Source organism: Falco cherrug, chromosome 2 (genome assembly GCF_023634085.1).
Source record: "Falco cherrug isolate bFalChe1 chromosome 2, bFalChe1.pri, whole genome shotgun sequence".
Taxonomy (NCBI): domain Eukaryota; kingdom Metazoa; phylum Chordata; class Aves; order Falconiformes; family Falconidae; genus Falco; species Falco cherrug.
This window is the reverse complement of record NC_073698.1, coordinates 57,591,708-57,614,576: the sequence shown is the minus strand read 5'-3', so window position 1 is coordinate 57,614,576 and position 22,869 is coordinate 57,591,708. Positions and strand designations below refer to the sequence as shown.

The window sequence follows — 22,869 nt, the reverse complement described above, 5'->3', positions numbered from 1 at the left end:
TCTACAATTAGATGCAGGATTTCCTTTTAAAGTCCAAAGGGACTTCCACATCCCTGTCTTCCTTTACTACGGTTGAACATGAGGAACAAACAAGGTGTTCCTACTTCCCGAAAGAGGTACAGAGGAGGGGGAAAAAAAACCACAATCTGCCAGTAAAGACAGAAAGAAAAGCTAATTTTCTTAAGAGTTAATATCCCCACATAGACTGAAAGTAAGCTTCAAGGATCAACTATTAAGCTAAAAAGAAGACTCCCTATTCCCACATAGGAAACATGGTATTGTTTATTTTCATGTTTTGTTTATTTAATCATAAAACTTTCAGAACACAAACACTTCAGAAAAATGAAGTGCTGTGGCAAGTTGTTTCTATTGTGTCTTATACAGATAAAGACATATAAAACAAATAACACAACAAAATCGGGAGGTGGGTAGCTTTAAAAACACAGGGTTGCTAATTTTTAATTTTAGGTTTTAACCTTGTGTTATATAATAAAGCCAGAAGAATGGTAAATGTTGCCTCCAGTCATTCTTCTTCTTCCCCACTAGGTGTCTTCTAATTCTTCACTTTTTCAGGGTAAATTCAGACTATACACTGTAAGGAAGTCTTGATTACAACTCATTCTCAGACTTGTTATCTTACTGTGTAAATAAATGCAAGGGGGAGACCTTTATGAAACATAACTCTTCAAGAAACAACAGAATTTGCAGTCCTACAACTACAGGAACAAAGCTTCCACACCATGCAGTACGTCTTTCCCATGAGGTAGTCGAAGTGGCTTTCACTCTTCATAATAATTTTCCTGCACAACTGAGTAGTACAGGTGTATAAAGCAATGACCCCATTACAGCCGTTTTCTGCTGTTCCAAAGATCCATTGCTATGCTACCTGAAGATCCATAGATGGCAGCATTGATGCAGTAATTAACCTTCACCACAGCAGTGGTCAAAACAAATTTCACAAAACTGTTTCATACTGGAGGCTAAGCCGCATTTTCAAATGTCAGAGATCTTAGCACCAGACAGTATAAGCACTGCGCCAGGAAATGTTTGGCAGTAAAGAGATACCAGATCCAGGATCACTAATAAACAATACTATACCAAGCACTTGCCCAATAACTGTGACAGTTTAGGTCCCGTCATCCTGGAAATAAACTACATCATTTGGACAGTAATGAGCACTGTGAGCTGCTGGTATAGTTCTTATGGTTACCTCCATATGCTGTCAAGTTAGAAAGAAGAAGGAAACCAGAGATGTTCGACATCCCACCACCTCTCTTCCTGTACTGTACCTTGTTCAAACAAGCTTTGCACTCCCTTTCATTTCTGCTGTTTGGGTAAGTGCTATCAATTTGGTGACCCGTATCACCACACAGCGCAGAGCTCAGTTACAAGCAAATGAAAGCAATGTCCCAGATGTTCCAGGACAAAAATAAAGATGCATTAACAGGCAGTACAATTTGAAGGCAAAGGATGAAAGTCGCAGAGAATACAAGGTACACAAGTCCCAGTTCAGTTTCACTGTCCCATCATCCCTTAAAGCCACCTTTACCAACACGGTGTCTACATGAGGAAGACTGCTGCTTAAATTACTGATCTTCAATCTGTGCCCTGCCTTATTCTGCTAGGCTTCTTGTCATGATAATGCTCAGCATTTTAAGCTCCTTCCCTTTAAAATGCATGTGAGTGTGTAATATGTATATTTTTTGAAGTTGAATAGTTGTTCAGAAAGTATCGTCCTCTGACAGGACCCAGCTCTGTACCTGCAAAGACAGTGACTTCTCTGAAATCACCTGCTCGCAGTCAGCTCTTCTGTCATCCTTTGCCAGCTCACAGCATCAGCTGGCCTTGTCCCAGCATTCAGGTACACTGAGCATACTCACACTCAACTTCTCCATTTCCATCCAAGGACAGTGCTGAGCCTACACACCAGCCATCTGCCCTGCAGAGATCCTGCTGTGTGGCAGAAACTGAGCTGCTCTGTCCCAGTCCAGATTATGGCAGCCCCTTTACCATCTTGAATGCTCCCTCTCATGTTCATGTTGGTTCAACCCCACTGCAGCACACCAAGCTTCATAACCTCAACACATTATTGTGTTTGCTAATCTGTGCCAGAGACAGGTGGCACAGGGAGAACATTAGAAGACTGTCACTTCATCAAAGCACCCACCAGGGCTAGGCTTCACACACAGGAATGCAACACACAGCAAGGTGCCCTTGAATTTAAAGGACAGCGCTTATTCTAATTCAAATTCTTGCACAGCTCACTCTCACTTCAGGTACTTTTGATTAAACACTTGACTGGCATGCTAAAGCAATTTTAAATTATTTGATTTCTGGTTAATATACTCAGGTTAGTAACTGAGCAGAGGTTGTCCAAGCCCGTGAACTCTGGAGGAGTCAAAATGATTTCTCCTACTTTTGCATTAGACTTCATCAAAAGAATCTGAGTATAAGCAGATCCCAGTAAAGACATTTCTCCTGAAACACTAACTCTATCCCTGGGAGGCATATCAAGTTTCAGAACAGTACTCCTACGCACCCGAGACTTCTGAGAGCAGTTTAATAGCAAAAATATCACATAACATATACTTGGTAAGGAAAGAGTATTTGAAAAAGCTCTCCTAGACACTTCCAAACTGGAACAACTAACTCATTGCATAGCTCCTGGCAATGCATACAGATTTTAAAAAAATGCAAACAGCTAAGTATGCATGCCAATTTTAAACAACTATGAAATATTTGTGATAAGGAATCTGTACCTTTTGGGAAAAAAAGCTGCTTCCCAACACAACAGAACACAGGTGGAAACCAGAACACAAATACAACATTTGAAGAACTCTGCCACACACAATGTGGGTTCACCAACAAGCACGGAGCTGTGTTGGTATTTGCCATGAGTGAATTTTGGACTAAATACATTCTGAAACTGCTTGCTGTGTAACAAACCACTGTCTCTAGTCCACTGCCCCACTCTCAGACATTCAGAGATACAACTTCCATTTCAATTAATTTTTGAAGTATTGTTTCTTTCAAAGGCTGACGCTGCTGAACAGATGGAACTGCAGGCCAGATGCACTGCATATATTTAGGGTTTTTCGTGACACAGAGTGTGTATCCTGGCTGTACGAGAGAAGGAGCAGGGGGGAAAAATACCCAAACAAACCAGGAGAAATGTGGAATGTTAATTTCGTTACTGACTCTTTTTAAAATTAAGAAAAAATCAGTAACTCCTTCCTCAAACCATACCACATTCTAGCAAAACACAGAAGAGAAAGCAAAATGTGACAGCAATTAGGACATGTTAGATACAGCTAACCAGGCTGCAGTCCTTCGAAGCTGCTGTTTCCCATTCCTTCAGATCTGCAGCACACAGCATTTACACTCTCTTGCAGGTTGAAGAGTGGGAGAGGAGGGACAGCTATACCGTGATGCAGCCTGTGACTAATATGCATATGGCAAAACTGGAAAAAATTGCAGTAAGTTTATGTGTTCAGTACCATGACACCTTTGAACCAGTAGTCTATTCTTAAACTTTCACTATGGTACAACACAGTATGGGAATAAAAACCAAAACACAATTTCATCAAGGCTGAGAACAATAACCCAGAACTGCATGTGAACAACAGCAAGCCAGTAAGTTAACAGACACGTGGGAGAGCTGCTTCCTGCACCACTGGTGCACTGGGCTGTGCAAGAAGCCTCAGTTCTTTCCTTTCAATAGGTCCAAAAGATGGAGCGTTTGGAAGGAGAAGAACACAAACTCAAGCCTGCTCCTTACCAACCTGAAGTGGAGGGTGACCCTTCAGCCCCTCTGCATGCAGAACTTCTCTGTATCAGCTGGACAAAGTTTACATTACATGCTAAGTGGATGGGCAAAACATACTATTCTTTACCATGACTAAAACACTGAAAGAGAAAGACCCAGCAGTGCATCACTCCTGCAAAACCAACAGCATGAAGACAATCTCTTCAGTGCTGCACTTTCACACTGTTGGAAGTGATCAAGCTCATTTCTTGTAAGGCTTACTGACAGTTAGTGAAGGCACGGTAACAGACCACACATGCGCTCTGCCTTATCCTAACATGAAGCACCATTGCATTGGCTTAGCTTTTAACCTTTCAGAAACAACTTTAACACAACATAACGCAACTAAAATTATCTTCTTTACTCCCCACATACTTCAGAATAGCAAAAAAACCCCAAATAACCCTGGAGGGAAGTGAGCATTTATTTCAGTAAAAGCTGGAGTGCTGGAAGTACTCACCCATCTGAGGGAAACCAATGCGAGACACTCATCTCTAGCTGATAAAACAGTACAGAAGAAGTCAGGTGCTTCCTACAACAGAAACTGAAGCAACAGGGGACTGTGGCACAGCAGACTGGCCCACTGCCTCTTGCAAACCACGATTAGCACACTTGGGTGCTCATATCCAAATGTTTATCACTCTGCAGCTGCAGCCAGCCTGAGAACCTAGACGAGAAGGAACACGCACTTGCTGGTAGCACAAACACCTCTTGTCAGCACAGCACTGCCAGGGAGAGCTGCCCCTCCATGCTCAGGGGGAAGGCCTCCCAGCCTGTCAGCAGCAGAGCAGTTTGGCTGCCTCTTCTATACCAGGCAGACTGTGAAAAGCCTGAGTAGAAGCAGAACAGGCCGACATGTATACACTACGGCAAACCAGCTGGATGGCTAACCTGCCAGTAAACTCAACTGGGCTGCTGTTAATCCATCTGTGTAAACTGCTAAGTGATTCCAGCTGCCCTCACAAGACATGACCTCCTCTGCAGGGTCAAGATGTCAGCCACCCTCATCAGACAAAATGAGACACAGCTATAAAACGTCACCCTTCCAACCCTCCCCCAAGAAGACAGCAAGCCAAGACACAGTTTACAGCATACAGCTTTTCTGATCCCAGCTGCAACATCTGCCTGCCGTCCACCCAAATCCAGCACTCCCTTTAGCTAGGGGGGGCACTGTTTATCTGCTTGCTGGTTCAGTACACTCATCGCACAGTTGAGGTTGGAAGGGACCTCTGGACTTCTGTACGTTATTCTTACCGAAACAAAGTACTCTTGCCTAGCAAAGTTCAAAAGCCTGGTTATTCTCTTCCAGGAACCACCCATTTTTTAAAAACTTTTTTTTAAAAAAAAAAAGTCACTGAATTTCAGTGAGCTTTCACTAAAACTTGAAAACAGTATGAGTGACTCATCCTGCTGAAGCATGCTCCAGAGTTATTTTGCTAATGATAAAGCCACTGAAGAGTTTTCAACACTGGTTAGTCCTTTTAAGATACTCCATAATCCTAAAATACTACGGACTTTTTAATAGATTTATAATTTTATAGGATGGTCTGGGTAGGACTTCCAGCTCATTGTATTTAAGAGGTCTTTGGAACGATCACAAAGTTTGTTATTAGTTCATTTAAACAGGAAAGACCAAATATTTAAATATATTATTAATCCACGCACTGAAAACCATACCCAGGTCCCTCCCCATGATTACTTCACCCATCACACTGACCTATGCAAATACCTACACAGTACCATAAACACATTCAACTGAGATAAATTACATGACTCCAGCAGAAAGGGTATTTTTCACTGAAGTTATCTTTAGCACAAAGTGAGGATCACCTGCCTACATTACTTTTACAGTCAGCAAGGAATCTGTTTGTGTCCCCCCCAAAACAAATCTGACTCTGGCTAGATCTGAACAGCAGGACTTTGCTGTTTCTGGCATCATGTGCACATCCTGGCAAATTCCTGTCTGCATGCCAGGAGGAGACTGAAACATTACCGTTCCCTTCCTCAACACACGTGTCTCTGCTTCATTTTGGGGGGGTCGGGGGGAAGGAGGCCACAGGAGGTACCAAACTGTATTGTGCTTCAGTGTCGCAAAGACTGCCGGTCAGAGACCTGGAACTAGCGAGTGCTCTAGAGAGAATTTGGAATGATCTCCTCCTCTGAATGGCTCTTTCAAAGGTTAGATCTTATTTTGAGTTGAAAAAGAGAAAGGGTAGGAAGTTAGTTTTCTTTACCCATTAGCCTTTGGGAGTACTCCCATCCCACCAAAGATGTCTGTTGCAGTAACACAGTTGAGAAATTTTACTCCATTTTAACAAAAGCTAAAACCTCTCTTTATACAACACTTTTCTGCAAAGCTCTTAAATAGTCGTGTTATTATTTCAGACAGCAAATAAAATCTAGAAACATTTTTCTTGCATTAGTAAAATATGGCAGGTACAGGCATAAACGAAGCCGTGTACTCAAGCAAATCAAACTTCTCATTTCAAATGTAGCAAGTTTCTGTCACTTTCACACTGACTACTATCCAAGGCAATATAAATAATATGGGGATTTCCACAAAAAACACAACACGCTCTACAGAAAATACATTTACATTATGCTTATTAGAAACTTCTGCACAATCAAGATGTTTATGCTTACAGATACAATTGCATGTAAATATTAGCCAAAAATACGCTTTCACTATACCACAAACATTTAAAAATGTATTTTAAAAAGATACATAGTACAAAGCCCAGTTTGACCACACTGGAAACATCACAAACGCTTGTCTGTTGAAAGGTACTAGAAATATCACTTCACAGACACCACACATAAGTGAAATATTAACTTTTAAGTATGACCAATAAAAGACCTCAGAACCAGCTAGATTACGTCATTGCTTCCTGTCTGAAGAGGAGCTATTTTAGCTAAGTGAAGCTGAGCAGAGAAGAGGAAGTCTAAACCTTCTACAGATTTGGGGCTATGAAAGGAGCATCTCTGAAGAAACGCTGTAGTGCACAAAAGGTGAGTAATAATCCACTATGCTACGCTCACAAAGTAACTTGGATGTTTATGCATGTTGCTAAGATAGACTTCTTTCTTCAGAAGCTGAACACAGGCATTAATTCTAGAACTAGTGAAAAGATTTAATTCTTCAATGCACTTTCAAAGTATCAGTAGCATTCTATAAATAACATTGAAAGCAAAATGACTGCATTTGCAAAATGTACCATAGTACCATAAATACTGTTGTTTAGGATTTTAACAATAAATTTAAAAATATGCAATAACTAAAAACACTGGTGTGTTACCACTAAAGGAAAAAAGCATTTGTTTTCATTAAACTAAAAGCAGAAGATCGTGTTGCTTGTTCTCTCTGTACTTCACTGAAAGCCATGTTTTCCTCAGGGAAATATGAGCAAACATAAGGGACAGCCAAAGAAAAAAAAAAAGGGGGATTGCTAAGGGACATACACACATGCACCTTTAAATGGACTCAGTGTTGCTTAACTCATAGTAGGAACCTGGAAGAAAAGATTTAATTCTAGTTTTGTTCTGAAAGTCTTTCTTCTCGTACACAGCACCTAGATGGGCTTCACAATTCACATTAGACATTCAGGACCTCAGCTATCATTGAAAAATTATAACCAACTGATAAAACATACAGACCAACATCAGAGTAATCATTCAGTATTAACACAGACAGACTCCAGAAACCAGTGACTCCAGGGGCTCTTCAGCAAGTGCTTTAATCAATAGCAGCAAGTGTTCCCATTACAAAAAATGGCAACTAGGGCAAATCCATCCACTCAGAAGCACCCAAAGATCTACTTGGGCTGATGTGAGAGATATCAACCTGAACTCCATGCAGACAAGTACAAATGAAAAAGGAGAACATCCGCATTTGTGTATAAATGCAAACAGGTAACTGCACACCTTCTAAAAATCTCATTATCTCTTACCTACATAACTGTTAAATTTTAGATTCTTAAAAATCAGTTCTAGGAGAAATACCGAACTGTAACACTGACATGCATTTAAACCCACAAAGTTTGGGAACAGTGTCTTCAACAACTAAACAAAATAAGAACCCTATTTGTTACAGTAGGTCCATTATTTGCTATATCTCAAAAGCAGCACAAACTTGAGATAACCAGCAAACAAGGATGGAAACACAGGTTTTCCTGATAGAAGCTCACACCTGATTCAGCTTCCTCTCTACCCATCAACAACAGCCTGCTGGTTATTTTGGAAGGAGGACCTGCCCAGGAACAATTACAGTCACTTTAAGTCCAAAGGAGAGAAGAGCAAAACTAAAACCAAAACCCAGGCTGTTTATTAACATTAATCTTTGAGAAGTGAATTCTACTATCCTATACATTACTACTAAATTCACCTGCTAAATCAGTCAGGATCTTCAGATAGATAGTCATGCACTATGTCATACACAACCACTAGCAAGAGAAATAAAACCAGAACAAAACAGAAGAAAAAAACCCGTTAAAATGTGCAGGGACGGGGTGTTAAGCAATATTTGGACAATTTTATGCAACAGTAATGAAGTGGGGCAGTATGCCAAATATTTCAACTGTGCACGCACTACAAAAATTTTCTTTCAAGCACATGCCATCTATCTTTCCATAAGGTCTGCTATCTCTTTGATTTTTTTTATTTTTAGTGTTCTTCACGCAATGAGGTATTGTAGATGTATTCATGCAGATGCCCTCCAAACTTGTTTTTTGTCAGTATTATACATACAGCTTTTCCCATACAAAACACAGAATCTATTACAGGTTCTAATGACCTCTTCAGACCAGAAAACACACCTTTTCATTTTGTACAGCTAGAAAAAAAATATCTTTGAGACAAAAGGTCAGGGCTAGATATCTGTATGTTTTTTTTTAAAAAAAAAAAAATAATCTGTAAACTTGGAGAACTGTAAGAAAATTGAAGTCCAAACTTCATATTTCAATGCAGAAACTAACCTGAAGAAAGATTTAATAAATCACACTTAAGTTAGTTAGACCATGGATACTCTTCTCAAAAAGCTAATATTTGCCTATTTCAAACCAGGATGCTAGATTAATAACCACTGGTTCAAACCCCTATGTATTCCTATACCACTGAAAAAAGTACCTGGTAACATTATAGTGAAATCATAAACCACACAAGCAGCAATAATAAGCTTTCTTTAATGCATTCTCCACTTCTGGAGATAAACTACGCAGGAACTATGCACTTTTCTGCTCTTAAGAACAGTTTTGGTGCCTAACTGATACCGTAAAACTTCTACTTGGCTGTCTGTCACAAGTGGGAAGAACAAACAACTAACTCTTTCCTCCTGCTCTTCTTCACAAAGCGGCCACAGGGCTGAGTAAAAAGCCAAATAAGAGGAACCTTCCCATGCAAAGTCACAAAACTGTGACCAAAGGAAGAGTCTGGAAAGTGAGAGTGTGCAGGTCAACCAAAGCACCCATGCCAACACCAGGTAAGATCTGCCATCCTCAAATGGCTCCAGAGTAAACAAAGTGATAATCTCTTTCAGCTCTCATCACCTTAGTCTGCATAATGACTTTTCAGATGTCAAACTCCTATGACCAAGAAGCTGAGGGAAGCAACACACTTTGCTCTGGAGCAGCTGGCTACCAGCCAGCAACTATCCCCCCCCAACATACCTGTTCACATAGGGCCTGGTTGGAGACTGCACTGCTTCCCATCTTTTTTACTTTCTTAAAACAGGAAATCTATCAATTTTAATCTCATCCATATGTCAGGTAGTTGGTTCTGATGCCCTGGGACTAAATACTGTATTAGAAGTTATAGAGCTATTAAGATAGCTTTGTAGTGTCTTTTACGAGCAACAGCACGCATCTATTCTTTTGGGAGCTAAGTAGCTCCGACACAGATGAAACACAAAGTCCACTCCACTTTGCATATCCAAATACCACTACATGCCATGCTCACTTAGTTCTTAGGGTAACTACTTTCAGTCATTAACTATTCAACAGGGACAACTTGAAACATTTTCTTTAGAAAATAGCTCTCACCTCAATTATAGCTGTTTCAATCTAATTATCAGCTACTGAGGCACACTCAAAGTAGCTGGTCAATCTTGACTTTTTGATTCCTTTGCACCTCTTTACGTTTGCTCAACAGCTTTTGTAAATCTGAAGTGAACTAAACCCTAGTGTTTCCAATGTATTTCCAAAAACTTTCCAATGCTTTTGTCATCTCAAAAGATTGTGAATATTGTCAGACATTAAAAAGAATATAAAAGAAATCTCTTAGTTAAAAATATTTAATTAAAACTAGCTTATAAATACTATTTCTCACAAGTCTGACAGTACATGTATTTCCTTCAGAGCACAATAATGTATTGTTAGTCAGAAAAAGCAACAAAGCTAGCACATTTTCACAGCTAAACAACAATCTCATCGCTAAACACCATCCTACAACAATCTTGCTTGTTTTTAAAGTTGTTATTTGACTGAGAATAACATTTTTGTATTTTGTCTGGTTTTAGGCTATTTATGGAGTGCAACAACTATTCCTAAACAAAATTAAAATATGATGCCTGGAAATCACCACCCTGAAGAATACAGGATTGCATCGCTGGTCTTCTACAGTTTTGTGTTCGCAGTGGGATTGCTGGTGAATGCCACGGCACTATGGGTTTTCAGCTGCACTACCAAGAAGAGAACAACTATAACTGTATATATGATGAATGTGGCATTACTTGACATAATTTTTATATTTTCCTTGCCTTTTCGGTTAATCTACCATGGAAAAGAAACGTGGCCTTTTGGAGATACATTCTGTCGGATTATCAGTGCTTTCACTATATTCTATCCAGCCATTGCTCTGTGGTTGCTCACTTTTATAAGTGTAGACAGATTTATGGCTATTGTCCAGCCCAAACATGTCAAAGAACTAAAAAATACAAAAAAAGCTGTGCTGGCTTGCACTGGAATCTGGGTAATGACCCTTGCAACAACGTCCCCATTGCTGTTTTTACAATCTGATCCAGACAAAGCCTCAAATTTCACCACCTGCATGAAAATGCTTGATATCATCCATTTAAAGGAAGTAAATACATTGAACTTTTCTCGCTTGATTTTTTTCTTTTTGATTCCTTTGTTTATCATGATGGGGTGTTACCTAGTCATTATTTACAATTTTATCCGTGGCAAGACTTCCAAACTGAAGCCTAAGGCCAAGGAGAGATCCATAAGAATTATAGTTACTCTGATTGCTCAAGTACTCATCTGCTTTGTACCCTTCCACATTTGCTTCACCTTCCTGATGTTGCAAGTTGAAGATACATCTTACAATCCCTGGGCAGCCTTTACCACCTTTCTCATGAATCTCAGTACATGCTTGGATGTTATACTGTACTATATTGTTTCTAAACAATTTCAGGCAAGAGTCATCAGTGTAATCCTTTATCGCAATTACCTTCGAAGTGTGCGCAGGAAAAGTTTTCGAACTGCAAGTGTAAGATCACTCAGTAACATGAACAGTGAAATGATATAAAAAGAGAAAAGAATGTCAGGGGATTTTTATAATGTAAACAAGTGATTCTTTTTTGAAATTCTAGCATTTAGACTACACTGAATAATGTTCTATAGCCAGAAATAACAGATACATTTGTTGCACTGTAAATATGAGAGAAGCAGAATAATTGCACCTCTTTACGTTTGCTCAACAACTTTTGTAAATCTGAAATTAACTAAAGCCTACTATCAGTGTTAGATTTGCCAATCCTTTTTGTCATCTCAAAAGATTGTGTATAGTCAGACATGAAAAAGTGACTATTAGTATAATAAAGTAGGCAACACTGAAAAATGATGATGGAATGTATATATTACTTTTTTATATTTGCACAACCAAAAGCTCCTGAAAGTACTGTATATCCCACACTTCCAAAATTAGATTCATTCTCCCAAGATCAGTGTTAGCATGACTTAAAGAGGAAGAGTATGTAAGTACCATATATATTTCATTCAACTAAAAAACTGCTTTGATGCAGACTACTTTGTAACTGACCACATTCTGCATTCATAGACAAAAACACCACCAAAACGTGTAACAGTCAAACATTATTTCCCTGTGGGTATGATGTGCACATTTATAACACCCTACTCTTGCACCAAGTATCTTTTTACACAGCTGAAAATCCTTTTTCCAGACACACTAGCAGCCTATGTCCCAGCAACAAACTTCAGATAGCAAACATGAGTAACCACTGTACTACTCAAGCTTTCAGCTCCTTTTGAATACTCACACACTTCCAAAACTGTATCTTTAAAATGCCAAACACATGCTTTTTCTTCCTTATTACATCAGCCTTTAGCTACTTTCAAGGGACACACTAAAAAATCAGAAATAAAAAAAGCCTATTATGGTGTTTACAATTAAAAATCTTACTCTAAGAGCTTTTATTATTACCTCAGAGTGTGCCACACATAGAAACCCAAGTCTGTATGAGGCTGCTCTCAACTGTCAGAAGCTTAACCATAAAGGCTCTATGGTTCTACTGTATCATGTACATCTCTTATTAAGTGCAGAAAACTCAAATACAGGTTATTGTATTAGCTAAACTGAACCACTAAATAACCTTAAAGCTTTAAGAACTTCAGATGTAAGCACTAAATGGAATAGTGTGCTTTAGCCCTCAAATTCTGAAACACAAAAAATACAAAATACCAGTATGAAATGCATGTAACTACATATGCATTTAACAGTGAACATAAAAATATGGATTACAGTTGTGCTGCCTTTGTGTTAAGAAAGAAATCAGCACCCATCTGACTTCAGTTTTCAGATTTAGCAAATTGAGCAAAACCAGACACAGTAATAATTTGCGCACTTCAAGCCATGTTTCAATCATGCCAACAGTGGAAATGGGACTAACATAATGGAAAGTAATCATTATATAGATAAATTATAAATTAACTAACCACAGATTACAACTAAGAAATGAACATTTGAAAATATAATAGCTATGCCAAGAACTTTTACACTGTAGTTCAAAAGAAGATTAAATTTAAATTGAAGAGATACATGAAGAAAGTTTTTTTCCGACTAAAATCTGCACCAAATAATCACTTGAAACTGTATCTAAAATAACCAATCCATTAGGAGCTACTTACAAACCAGAAGGCAAGCTGTTGATGGTGATGCCAAATATATACTGAGCAATTTCTACAAGGAGAAGATCAAACAAAGCTGAGAGCATCCAAGCACCCAGTAAAAAGGACTGGAAAGAAAAAGTTTAATCTTAATTAATTCAAATTCAACAGTTAAAAATAAGGTTTTAATGTATCTCTAATTAAAAGTAAAAACAAGGAAACCACTATACTAGTCCAATAAAGACAAATAAAATCTTTAGTACAACATAATTCCAGATGTACATGTCTAGATACTGAAGAATTAAGAGTTACAGGTGTTACCAAAATTAGATTATATGGGTCTGGTAACTTTCAACTGATACAGCTGCAAATTTTAATTAGAATAATCCACTGACTGCAAGACATTGTCAATATAAATTCTTATTTATGGAAACCAAATTCTCTTTCAACCCCTTTAATATGTATTTCTATATAAAATGTCAGTAACAAAACTGTAATATTAATCCAAGGCTACAAGACTCTAAAACAGGTTTTGTTAAAAAAAAAAAGTAACTGGAACTTACTGAAAATTTTCTGCTGCCATATCTTCTTTCAAATATTCTAAAGTTGTAAAGGAGCAGACAGCTGCAGAATGTGTCCTTCAAATCAAGACATATTGTTCTCCCACATACAAGTCTCCAAATCTAAAAGGTTAAAGATCATCATGTTAACACTCTCTTCCTTCAAGGAAATCCTTCACAGAATTTGTGCTCAGAGTGAATATAATACTGAAGTCAGAAATGTAGAGAGTAGAATCATAGAATCATTCAGGTTGGAAAAGACCCCTGAGATCATCAAGAACCGTTAACCCAGGACTGCCAAGCCCACCACTAAACCATGCCCCTAAGTGCCACATCTACATGTTTTTTAAACACTTCCAGGGATGGGTGATTCCACCACCTCCCTGGGCAGCCTATTCCAATGCTTCACCACCCTTTCAGTGAAGAAATTCTTCCTAATATCCAATCTAAACCTCCCCTGGTGCAACTTGAGGCCATTTCTTCTTGTCCTGTCACTTGTTACTTTGCAGAAGAGACCCACCCCCACCTGCCTACAATCTTCTTTCAGTTAGTTGTAGAGAGTAGTAAGATCCAAATGTTATGGAGAGTTCAAGAAGTCTGTTTAAAAATAGAATGTTTTCAAGGAAGCAGTTTATCTGTTAAAATAAATCCACAACGGAAATTAAGTCAAATACATTTTTATGTCCCTGTTTCACATTTACAAATAAAAATGGAAATCACAACCCTAGTAAAATGCAGAATTCAGGAAAAAAGTATTTTTGAAGCAACCTCCAGATATCAGCTAGTCCAGCGCACTGCTCTAAGCAGGTCTTATCAAATCAGCTTGCTCAGGGCCATGTCAAGTTGAGCCTTGAACACCTCCAAGGATGGAAGTTCCACAATCCTTCTGTGCAACCTCTGTCAGTGTTTGGCTACCCCCATGGTTTTAAAAACTAAATCAAACCCTTACATCTAGGCAGAATTTCCCACATTCCACCTTGCATCCACTACTTCTGGCACTACCTCAGTGCACCTCCAAGCAGAGTCTGGCCCCAGCTTCTCTATAGCTTCTGATCAGCTACCTGTAGACAGCAGTAAGGTGTCTCCTCTTTGCCTTCTCCTCTTGAGGCTGGGAAGACCTAGTTCTCTCAGCCCTTCCTTGTATGTCACATGCTCCAACACTTGGTGGACCTGCTCCGGTGTGTTCATATTTTTCTTGTACTGAGGATCCCAGAACTGGGCACTTGTGAGACCATATCTTGAGTGCTGTGTCAACTAGACAAACAGAGTTACTTGCCTTGACCTACTGGCCAGATTCTCACTAATACAGTCCAGGAGATGGTTGGCCTTCTTGGCTGCAAGAGCACACTGTTGACTCGTTTTCCACCAAGATCAACAGGTCCTTCTCTGCAGAGCTACTTCCCAAGCACTTCTCCCCCCTCCAGCCTGCACTGCGACAGCCTGGGGTTGTTCCATCCCTGAAGCAGGACTTGCCAATTCATCATGTTCCTGTCAGCCCATTTCTTGGGCTTGCCAAGGTCTTTCTCAATAGCAGCCCTGCCTTCCAACATATATGACCACTGCCACCAATTTTGCATCACCCACAAACTTGTTTAAAGTGCACTCCACCCTATCATCCAGGTCGCTAATGAAGACATTAAATAATACTGGTCCCAGTACTGATCTCTGAGGGGTCCTCCCCTAATTAATACCTGCCAAATGGACTTTGCACTAATGACCATAACTCCATCGAGAGTCCAGCCAATTTTCCACCCTTCTTGTCCAGTTATTCAGTACATACCTCACCAATCTGGCTTCAAGGACACAATGGGAGACTGGGTTAAAAGCACTGATAAAGTTAAGGCATGTAAAATCCACCGACTCCCCCATGTCCACAGCACCACTTGCCTCATGGAAGAAAGCAATCAGCTGGTCAGGCATGTTTTCATAGAATCATTGAATGGCTGAGGTAGGAAGGGACCTCTTGGAGATCATCCACACTCAAAACAACATCAACTACAGCAGGATGTTAACTGACCATGTCAGTCTGGTTTTGACTGTCTCCAAGGATGGAGACTACGCAACTTCTCTGGGGAAACTGTTTTTCTAGTCCATCAGTCTTAACAGTAAAAAAGCTTTTTCTTTAAATGGAATTTCTTGTGTTTCAGTTTGAGCACATTACCTCTTGTCTCTTCACTGGGCCTGTCTCCCTCTTCTTTGTTCCCTCCCATCAGGTATTTATACACCCTGGTAAGGTCGACCCTATGCCTTCTCTTCTCCAGGCTAAACAATCCCAGCTCTCTCAGCCTCTCCTCGTATGCCAAATGTTCCAGCCCCTGACCATACTGGTGGCCCTCTGCTGGACTCTCTGCAGCATGTCAAGATGTATCTTGTACTCAGGAGCCCAGCACAAGGGACAGCACTCCAGATGTGGTCTTACCAAGGCTGAGTAGAGAGGAAGGACTGCCCCACCAGGCCTCCTTGTGAGGCTCTTCCAAATGCAGCCGAGGATGCTGTTGACCTGTTTAGCCACAATGCTGCATTGATGGCTCATGTTCAACTTAAGTCTCCACTAGGACCCCCAGGGCCTTTTCTGTAAAGCTGATTTCCAGCTGGTCAGCCTCCAGCTTGTACAGGTACATGACCATTTTTCCCCTCTGAATGGCAGCAGAACTAATTCATTTATCAACCACTCACCCAAATCTTACATCATCCACAGGCTTGTTGAGAGCACACTCTGTCCTGCTGTCCAGGTTATGAACGAAGACACTAAACAGTATTAGCCGCCATATTCATCCCTGCTGTACACCACTAATGACTGGCCTCCTGCTGGACTTTGTGCCACTGATCACAACCCTGTGAGCCTGTCAGGTCAGCCAGGTTTCAGTCCACTACCCACTTACTTCATCCGTACTTCATCAGTTTGTCTGAGGATGTTATGGGAGACAGTGTAAAAAGCTATACTAAGGTCAAAATAAACAACATCCACTTCTCTCCCCTCACCCACCAAGACAGTCCTCTACCTCATCATGGAAGGCTATCAGGTTAGTCAAGATTTCCACTTCATAAATCTGTGCTGTCCCCAGTCACTCTATTGTTCTTTGTGTGTCTGAAAATGATTTCTGGGAGGACTTGTTTCATGACCTAGCCAGAGATCCGATGATGCTGACTAGCCTGTAGTTCTCCAATCTGCTTTCTTGCCTTTCCTGAAGACAGGAATGATGTCTGCTTTCTTCCCAGTCATCAGGAACCTTCCTTGATCACAATGACCTTTCAGAGATAATCCAGAGTGGCCTCGCAATGACAAGAGCCAACTATTTCAAAACTTGTGGGTGTACACCATCAGGTCCCATGGACTTGTGTATATTCAGGGAGTTCACATGTTCCCCACCTGAGTTCCTTTCACTGAGTTTAAGCCTTCATTGCTCCAGATTTTTGCCCTGATCTCAGCAGCCTGGGACTGCTGAAAACAAGTCTTACAAGAACCGAGGCAATGCCACCACTGGATACCTTGGCCTTTTCCATGTCTTCTGTCTCCAGGTCCCCGTTCCCATGCAGTAGCAGGCCCACATTTTCTTTAGTCTTCCTTTTGCTGATATTCCTGTAGAAGCCCTTCTTGTTGCCCTTCACGTCTTTTGTCAGATTCAACTCCAGGTGAGCACTGGCTTTTCTAATCCATCCCTGCACACTCAGACAGTGTCTCCATATTCCTCCCAGGTCACTTATCTGCTTTCACTGCTTCTGTGCTTCATTTTGAGTTTATTCAGGAGCTCCCCATTCATCCATGCAGATCTGACACCTTTGCTTGACTTCCTGCACATGATCCATTCTTGAAGACATATATCTCTCTCTCTGAAGGAGATATCCTTGAAAACCAACCAGATCTGCTGGTACACTCTTTTTTCAGGAAGCGTATCACATAGGAGACTTTCAAGCAGATCTCTGAACAGACCAAAGTCCACTCTCCTGAAGTCCAGGGTTGAAATCCTGCAATTTGCCTCGTCCCCTCCTCTCAGGACCCTGAACTTCACCATCTCATGATCACTGCAACCAAGGCTCACCCAGACCTTCACATTCCCAACCGGTTCTTCTTCCTTGTTTGTAAGTATGAGGTCCAGACACAGTATCTCCCCTCATCAGCTCCTTGATCATCTGTGTTAGGAAGTTGCTATCAGTGCACTCCAGAAACTTCCTGGGCTGCTTGTGCCCTGCTGTGCTGACCTCCCAGCACGTATCAGAACAGTTAAAACCCTCCATGAGGGTCAGGGCCTGAAATCATAAGGCTTCTTTCAGGTGTTTGATGAAGGCCTCATCTGCTTCTTCGTGATCAGGCAGCCTGTAGCAAACACCACAACCAAAGTTAGCTGTGCTGGTCTCCCCCCTAATTCTGACCCATAAACACCCTAGTCCCAGGACAAAGCTCTGAGCAGTTCTTTCAAATAAAGAGCAACTTCCCTCCTTGCCTGTCCTTCCTGAAGAGCTTGTATCTCCCTGTTGCAGCACTCCTATCACATGAGCTAACCTACCACATCTCCATAACCCCAATGAGATCACAGCCCTGTAATGGCATATGACCTTTAATTCCTCTTATTTGTTCCCTATGTAGCACGCATTAGCATACGGACACTTCAGAGAGGCACCCGGTCACGCTCATTTCCCATAACACACATGGGAGTGTTCCACATAATGCTGTCCCATAGGCACTTCCTTATTTATGGGCATACACTTGAAGTAGGTCCTCTTCAGTCCTACCTTGTTAATTACAAGATCCCTTCTGTTCATGTCACCCTCTACACTTTGCTGGACTAACCCAGTCCATTGCCTCCCCACTTGACTGAGGGTTGTCATCTCCCTCTTATGTTGTTCCTGTCTGGAAGTTCTCCTCACCAGGCTGAACTGTCTGTTAGCAAGGATGCTTTTGTGCCACTTGGTCAGGTAGATCCCGTCTCACCCAAGTAGTCCTCAATCCTCAGAGAGGGTCCCATGGCCACAAAACCCAAAACCCTGTGGCTGACACCAGCCATGCAACCCACTGTAATCCACAGGATCTGTCCACTTGACTTTGGTTGGCTGCTCCCAGTCACCTTTGTGTCCTCCATGTGTTAAGAAATGGCTTCTAAGAAGATTTGCTCCATGACCTTCCTAGGGACCAAAGTAAGGCCGAGTGGCCTGACGTTACTTGGATCCTCCTTTCTGCCCTTCCTGAAGATGGGTGTGACATTTGCCTTTCTCCAGCCATTGTGTACTTCCACCAATTGCCATCACCTTTCAAAGATGCTAGAGAAAGGTCTCATGATTACATTTCCAGCTCCTTTGGCACCCTCAGAGGTAACCTGTCTAGTTCCATTAACTTAAGTGTGTGCAGCTGGGTTACGTGTCTCTTTTTCTTTATGGTGGATACTGCTTCACCCTCACAGACTCTGCTAGGAGGCTTAGGGACCTTGGAGGCTTGAAGGCAAAACACACTAGCACAAACTGATAAAAAATATCTGCCTGAATACCTCAGCCTTTTGCACACTCCTTGTCACCAGGAGGATCCTCACCACAATGAAGACTGGGCCCACACTCTCCTTAAGCCTTTCTTCTGCTGCAGATGTACTTATTGAAACCTTCCTTGCTGCCTCTCATCTCCCTTGCTAGTTTCCAGCTCAGCTTTGGCTCTCCCTGCTCCCTCTCCTAAACCAGACCCTGGTAGGCATTCTCTCCTCCATGGAAGTCCAAGTGCCAACATACTGCCTAAGCCTTACGTTTCTCAAGGTCTTTAGACCTCAGCCGATGCTTCTGCCTCTAACCTCCCCAGCATACCAAAGGACTGAACAAGAAGAAAGTGGGACCTCACCATTCTAGCTGTCCCATGTCAACACACCCGATGTTAAAACCTAGCCAGCAGCGTGAGTACCAGCCCTCCTGAGGGCCAAACTGGCAGGGCTGTGACCTTGCAGCTGAACATTTCATGATAGGCATTAACTGAACAGCCCTCGCATGGACTGTGGAAGGCTTCTAAGACTAAATGCTCTTTACTTTAACCAGCTTAAAAAAAATACATAAATCTAATGTAATCAAGATCTTCATTTCACGCGCAGCATCTTCACTGCTCTTGAGGGTCCCCTTTAGGGAAGCAAATACCTTTTAGTTTTGGACAGTACATATTTTGCCTTTCAAATCAAATTTGCTCTTTTTCAACTGAGTGCTTTATTTCCTATGCTCTCTACCAGCTTTAACAAGTTTTAATATTCAACGTGTTTGTTCACCCCCTGAAAAAAAATCCATTCCATTAAACTCATCCCCACAGATGAATTTATTCTAAACAAATTTTCTTTTAAGTGTCCTCATTTGAATATTAGCATCAGACAGGAGTTAAGTGATCTGTTCTCCCTGATCTCAGAGGTATACAGTTATGTAGTATCTATCTTAGTCCAAAGGCTATGACAATAAATGAAACAACAATTTCAGGAAAGAAAAAATCCAAACTCAGAAATTCCCCAAAGCACCACAATAAAAGTATCATAGCTTCTACAGATACTTGCAAATATTTATGCTTAAGACACAGTAAAGACAGTTTATTTGAATAAAACTGAACTACTACTCTTTTTCCGCAGATCAAACAAAGGAAAGAGCTCTTTTAAATAAAAACTGCAAAACAAATAAGCAAACAAACCCCAAACCCCCAAAATTTCCACTTAAAACTTGAATAGTTTCTCAGACTTTCTCCTCTCCCTCCTTAAGCACCTGGTTGTAACACTTCTAAAAGGCAGACATTAATTTATGTATTTTTGCTGCACTGCATTAGCAAGACATTGGAAAATACGAGCAGTGCTCTTGCAGAGTTGTAATCTACAATACTAAAATAAAGTTCTTGTTCTTGACAAGAAAGATCACAGACAGTGGAACAGCACTGAGTACCACTAGCTAGGTCTAATAATCTTTTAAGGTTTATAGGCTGCAGTTGGCATCCTCAGAGACACGGACTACATACTTCTTTTTCATGTACCTGTAAAATGTGGGGTAAGATAATTACAAAGGCAGCTGTTGACCCTTCTCTGTTGAGCAGTAGTTTGCCATTAAAAAAAAAAAAGAAAAAGAAAAAAAAAAACTCCCCCCACACCAAAACCCACCAACAAATTCCCACAAAACTTACCTAATCACTTCCAAGTACATTATTTCAACAACTACAACTGATACTAGAGGATTCTTAATTAAGCTGACAACAAAAGCTTACAAGATGCAATACCTAAAAGATACAGTATCTCAGTTTGAACTGGGAACGAGCAAGAAATGTCTAGTAAGATAATTAACCAATTCAGCAGGTTACTGAGAAGCATAGCAAACTCCCCCATCACTTGGTATCTTCAAATTAGAAGCTGCAGTTCTCTTTTACTGGCAAAGTTTAGTTTCCCACAACTGACTACAATAGAAGTTACAGAGTAAAAGTTATGGCCTCTGTTGTTAAAATAAATGATATAATCAGAGTACCCGATTACAGCAGCCTTCTTCAGCATTAAAACCTAAGCGCAATAAGACATTGACATTCATATCAAAATACTTCTACTATTACACAAGTTAAATCACACTTCATTCACAGCAAGCTTCCAAATGCCAGTGGCTGGAAGGAAAAATGATACAAACCCGATCACTTCCCAGGCAAAAAAAAAAAAAAAAAAAAAAAGAAGTGAAAAGTATGTTGATCGTTTCACATCATTTTTTCTCACTTCTTCCAGAAAATGGCCTACTCAGCTGACATAAGAAAGGTAAGGAATAGCTGGTCTACAACAATGAATAAAGGGGAAAAAACCAGGACAAATGGAAAAAAAATCGCATAGAAGACAATAGTTTGCAGTCTCTTTCCACACAAAATGAACTGACTCTTACCTGAAAATCCTCTTTTATAGCTTGTAGGTTATATGCAAAGAACTTCTGATAATGTTGGAACAGCAGAGTCAATAAAATTGAGATGGCACTTGGGACCAATAACAGACTCTTAGACAAAGGTGCTTTATCTTAAAGACAAAAGAACAAACAAACAAAAAAGCCATTTTAGAGAAAAGTCTCTCATGCTTAACAAGTGACATTTAAACAGGTGATCAGAAAACATAACAGCAGTGGCACCACCTTGACTTTTTCTCTCAACAACTTCCCAAGTTCTCAACAACTTACAAGCAGATAGGAAAAACACACCAACCAAAGGAAGTCTAGAGATATTAATGACAGTTAAATATTAATCAGACATTTTGTTTTCAGCATTCTCTCATTAAATTAATGGTTTGGCTATAATTAAACCTAAGCTCTCTGCACCTATAGAGGTCATGCCCTCCCATGCAGCCCTCTTAAAGCTCAATCATATTTTAGGAAACAAAGCGATCACTCTTTTTCACTAGCAAAACATACATGCACATCGAGTTAAAACAAATACCTTTATTTTCTTCGTGTTAGGGATTAAGATTAGGGTTTTTTCTAAAAGCTATGAACCACCTGAGTAAATTTACTTTCTCCTCACCACACCTGCATCCACTATTCAAGGAAACATATCTAAGTTAATTTACACATTCTTCCTTCCATTCAATTATTAACAAAGACTATAACACTATCAGAACATCTATGAAATCAGAACTTCTTTTCCCTGACTAGTATGACTTTCAGAAAGAACATTCAGATGAAAGCAAGCAAAGAACAGAGATGTCTACAATACACGTTTACTACAAACTGCAGAGTGGAATATCCAGCAGGAATATACCCAGCAATTCACCCTAAGATGTTGGAGTAGTTGATGCAACAAAACACAAATTCTTGCCCAACAATTCAAGCCAATACAGAAAGTCTGAAATATTTTTTCTATTACTTTTCTCCTTTTCACACATGCAACCGGAATCACATTTACTTCCTTCCCAAACATTCTACTGATTTTCAGACAACTGCTTTTTTTGCAGCTCTGCTGTCATTGTGCTTAGATAACAGAAGGAGCAACACGACTACTTTAAAAGTACTAATGGGAAGTAAACAGCAGGAGCATAGGAAGAACAAAATTGCATTTAAGAAGTGTAATACAGGAAACATTTAGTACGTATTCAGATAAACTGACTACCATGAATGATTTTGCCAACATCTGCTGCACACTAGAAGAGAGAACTACTAGAAAAGCAAGATAGCACCAAAGCAAAAAATAGTTTTTTGTATTTACTCATCCAAGTACTAACTGATGACATCGAGAACAATTTTGAGATAGTTAGCTGTTCTCAGCTCACACCACCTTGAAATCTGATGTCTTCTGATGTTCACCATTTGAAGAAAACATCTCTTCCTATGAGTATCGTAACATAAACTTGTACATAAAAATCTTATTTCAGTCCGCAACCACAACTCTTGAGTTCATTATTTACAGACTCAGTTTCCTTACTCCATTTAAGCAATTAAT

The 22,869-nt window shown here is 40.3% G+C and overlaps 2 protein-coding genes across 6 annotated transcripts in view; one reads left to right on the top strand and one right to left on the bottom strand.

Moving 5' to 3' along the window:
- The window catches only part of UBAC2 (UBA domain containing 2), a 101,154-nt gene that overhangs the window by 68,500 nt on the left and 9,785 nt on the right, over window positions 1-22,869 (bottom strand). For both annotated transcript variants that reach the window (XM_055701340.1, XM_055701341.1), the window contains exons 2-4: window positions 21,330-21,457; window positions 13,485-13,604; window positions 12,943-13,049 (exon numbers count right to left, since the gene is read on the bottom strand). In XM_055701340.1, the coding sequence (XP_055557315.1) occupies window positions 12,943-13,049; window positions 13,485-13,604; window positions 21,330-21,457 (355 nt within the window). The remainder of the gene's footprint in view (window positions 1-12,942; window positions 13,050-13,484; window positions 13,605-21,329; window positions 21,458-22,869) is intronic.
- GPR18 (G protein-coupled receptor 18) lies at window positions 6,693-11,638 on the top strand. 4 transcript variants are annotated; one of them, XM_055701342.1, is made up of 4 exons: window positions 6,749-6,814; window positions 7,372-7,714; window positions 9,150-9,278; window positions 10,314-11,638. In XM_055701342.1, the coding sequence occupies exon 4, from the start codon at window positions 10,358-10,360 to the stop codon at window positions 11,321-11,323; it is 966 nt and encodes a 321-aa protein (XP_055557317.1). In that variant the 5' UTR covers window positions 6,749-6,814; window positions 7,372-7,714; window positions 9,150-9,278; window positions 10,314-10,357; the 3' UTR covers window positions 11,324-11,638. The 4 variants fall into 4 exon arrangements, with proteins under 4 accessions (XP_014139362.1, XP_027668010.1, XP_055557317.1 ...); XM_055701343.1 differs by having other exon boundaries at window positions 6,765-6,814; window positions 7,493-7,714; XM_014283887.3 differs by lacking the exon at window positions 7,372-7,714 and having other exon boundaries at window positions 6,693-6,814.

Coding starts and splice junctions, on each gene's coding strand:
- GPR18 (XM_014283887.3), top strand. CDS start 10,358: ATGATGCCTGGAAATCACCACCCTGAAGAATACAGGATTGCATCGCTG.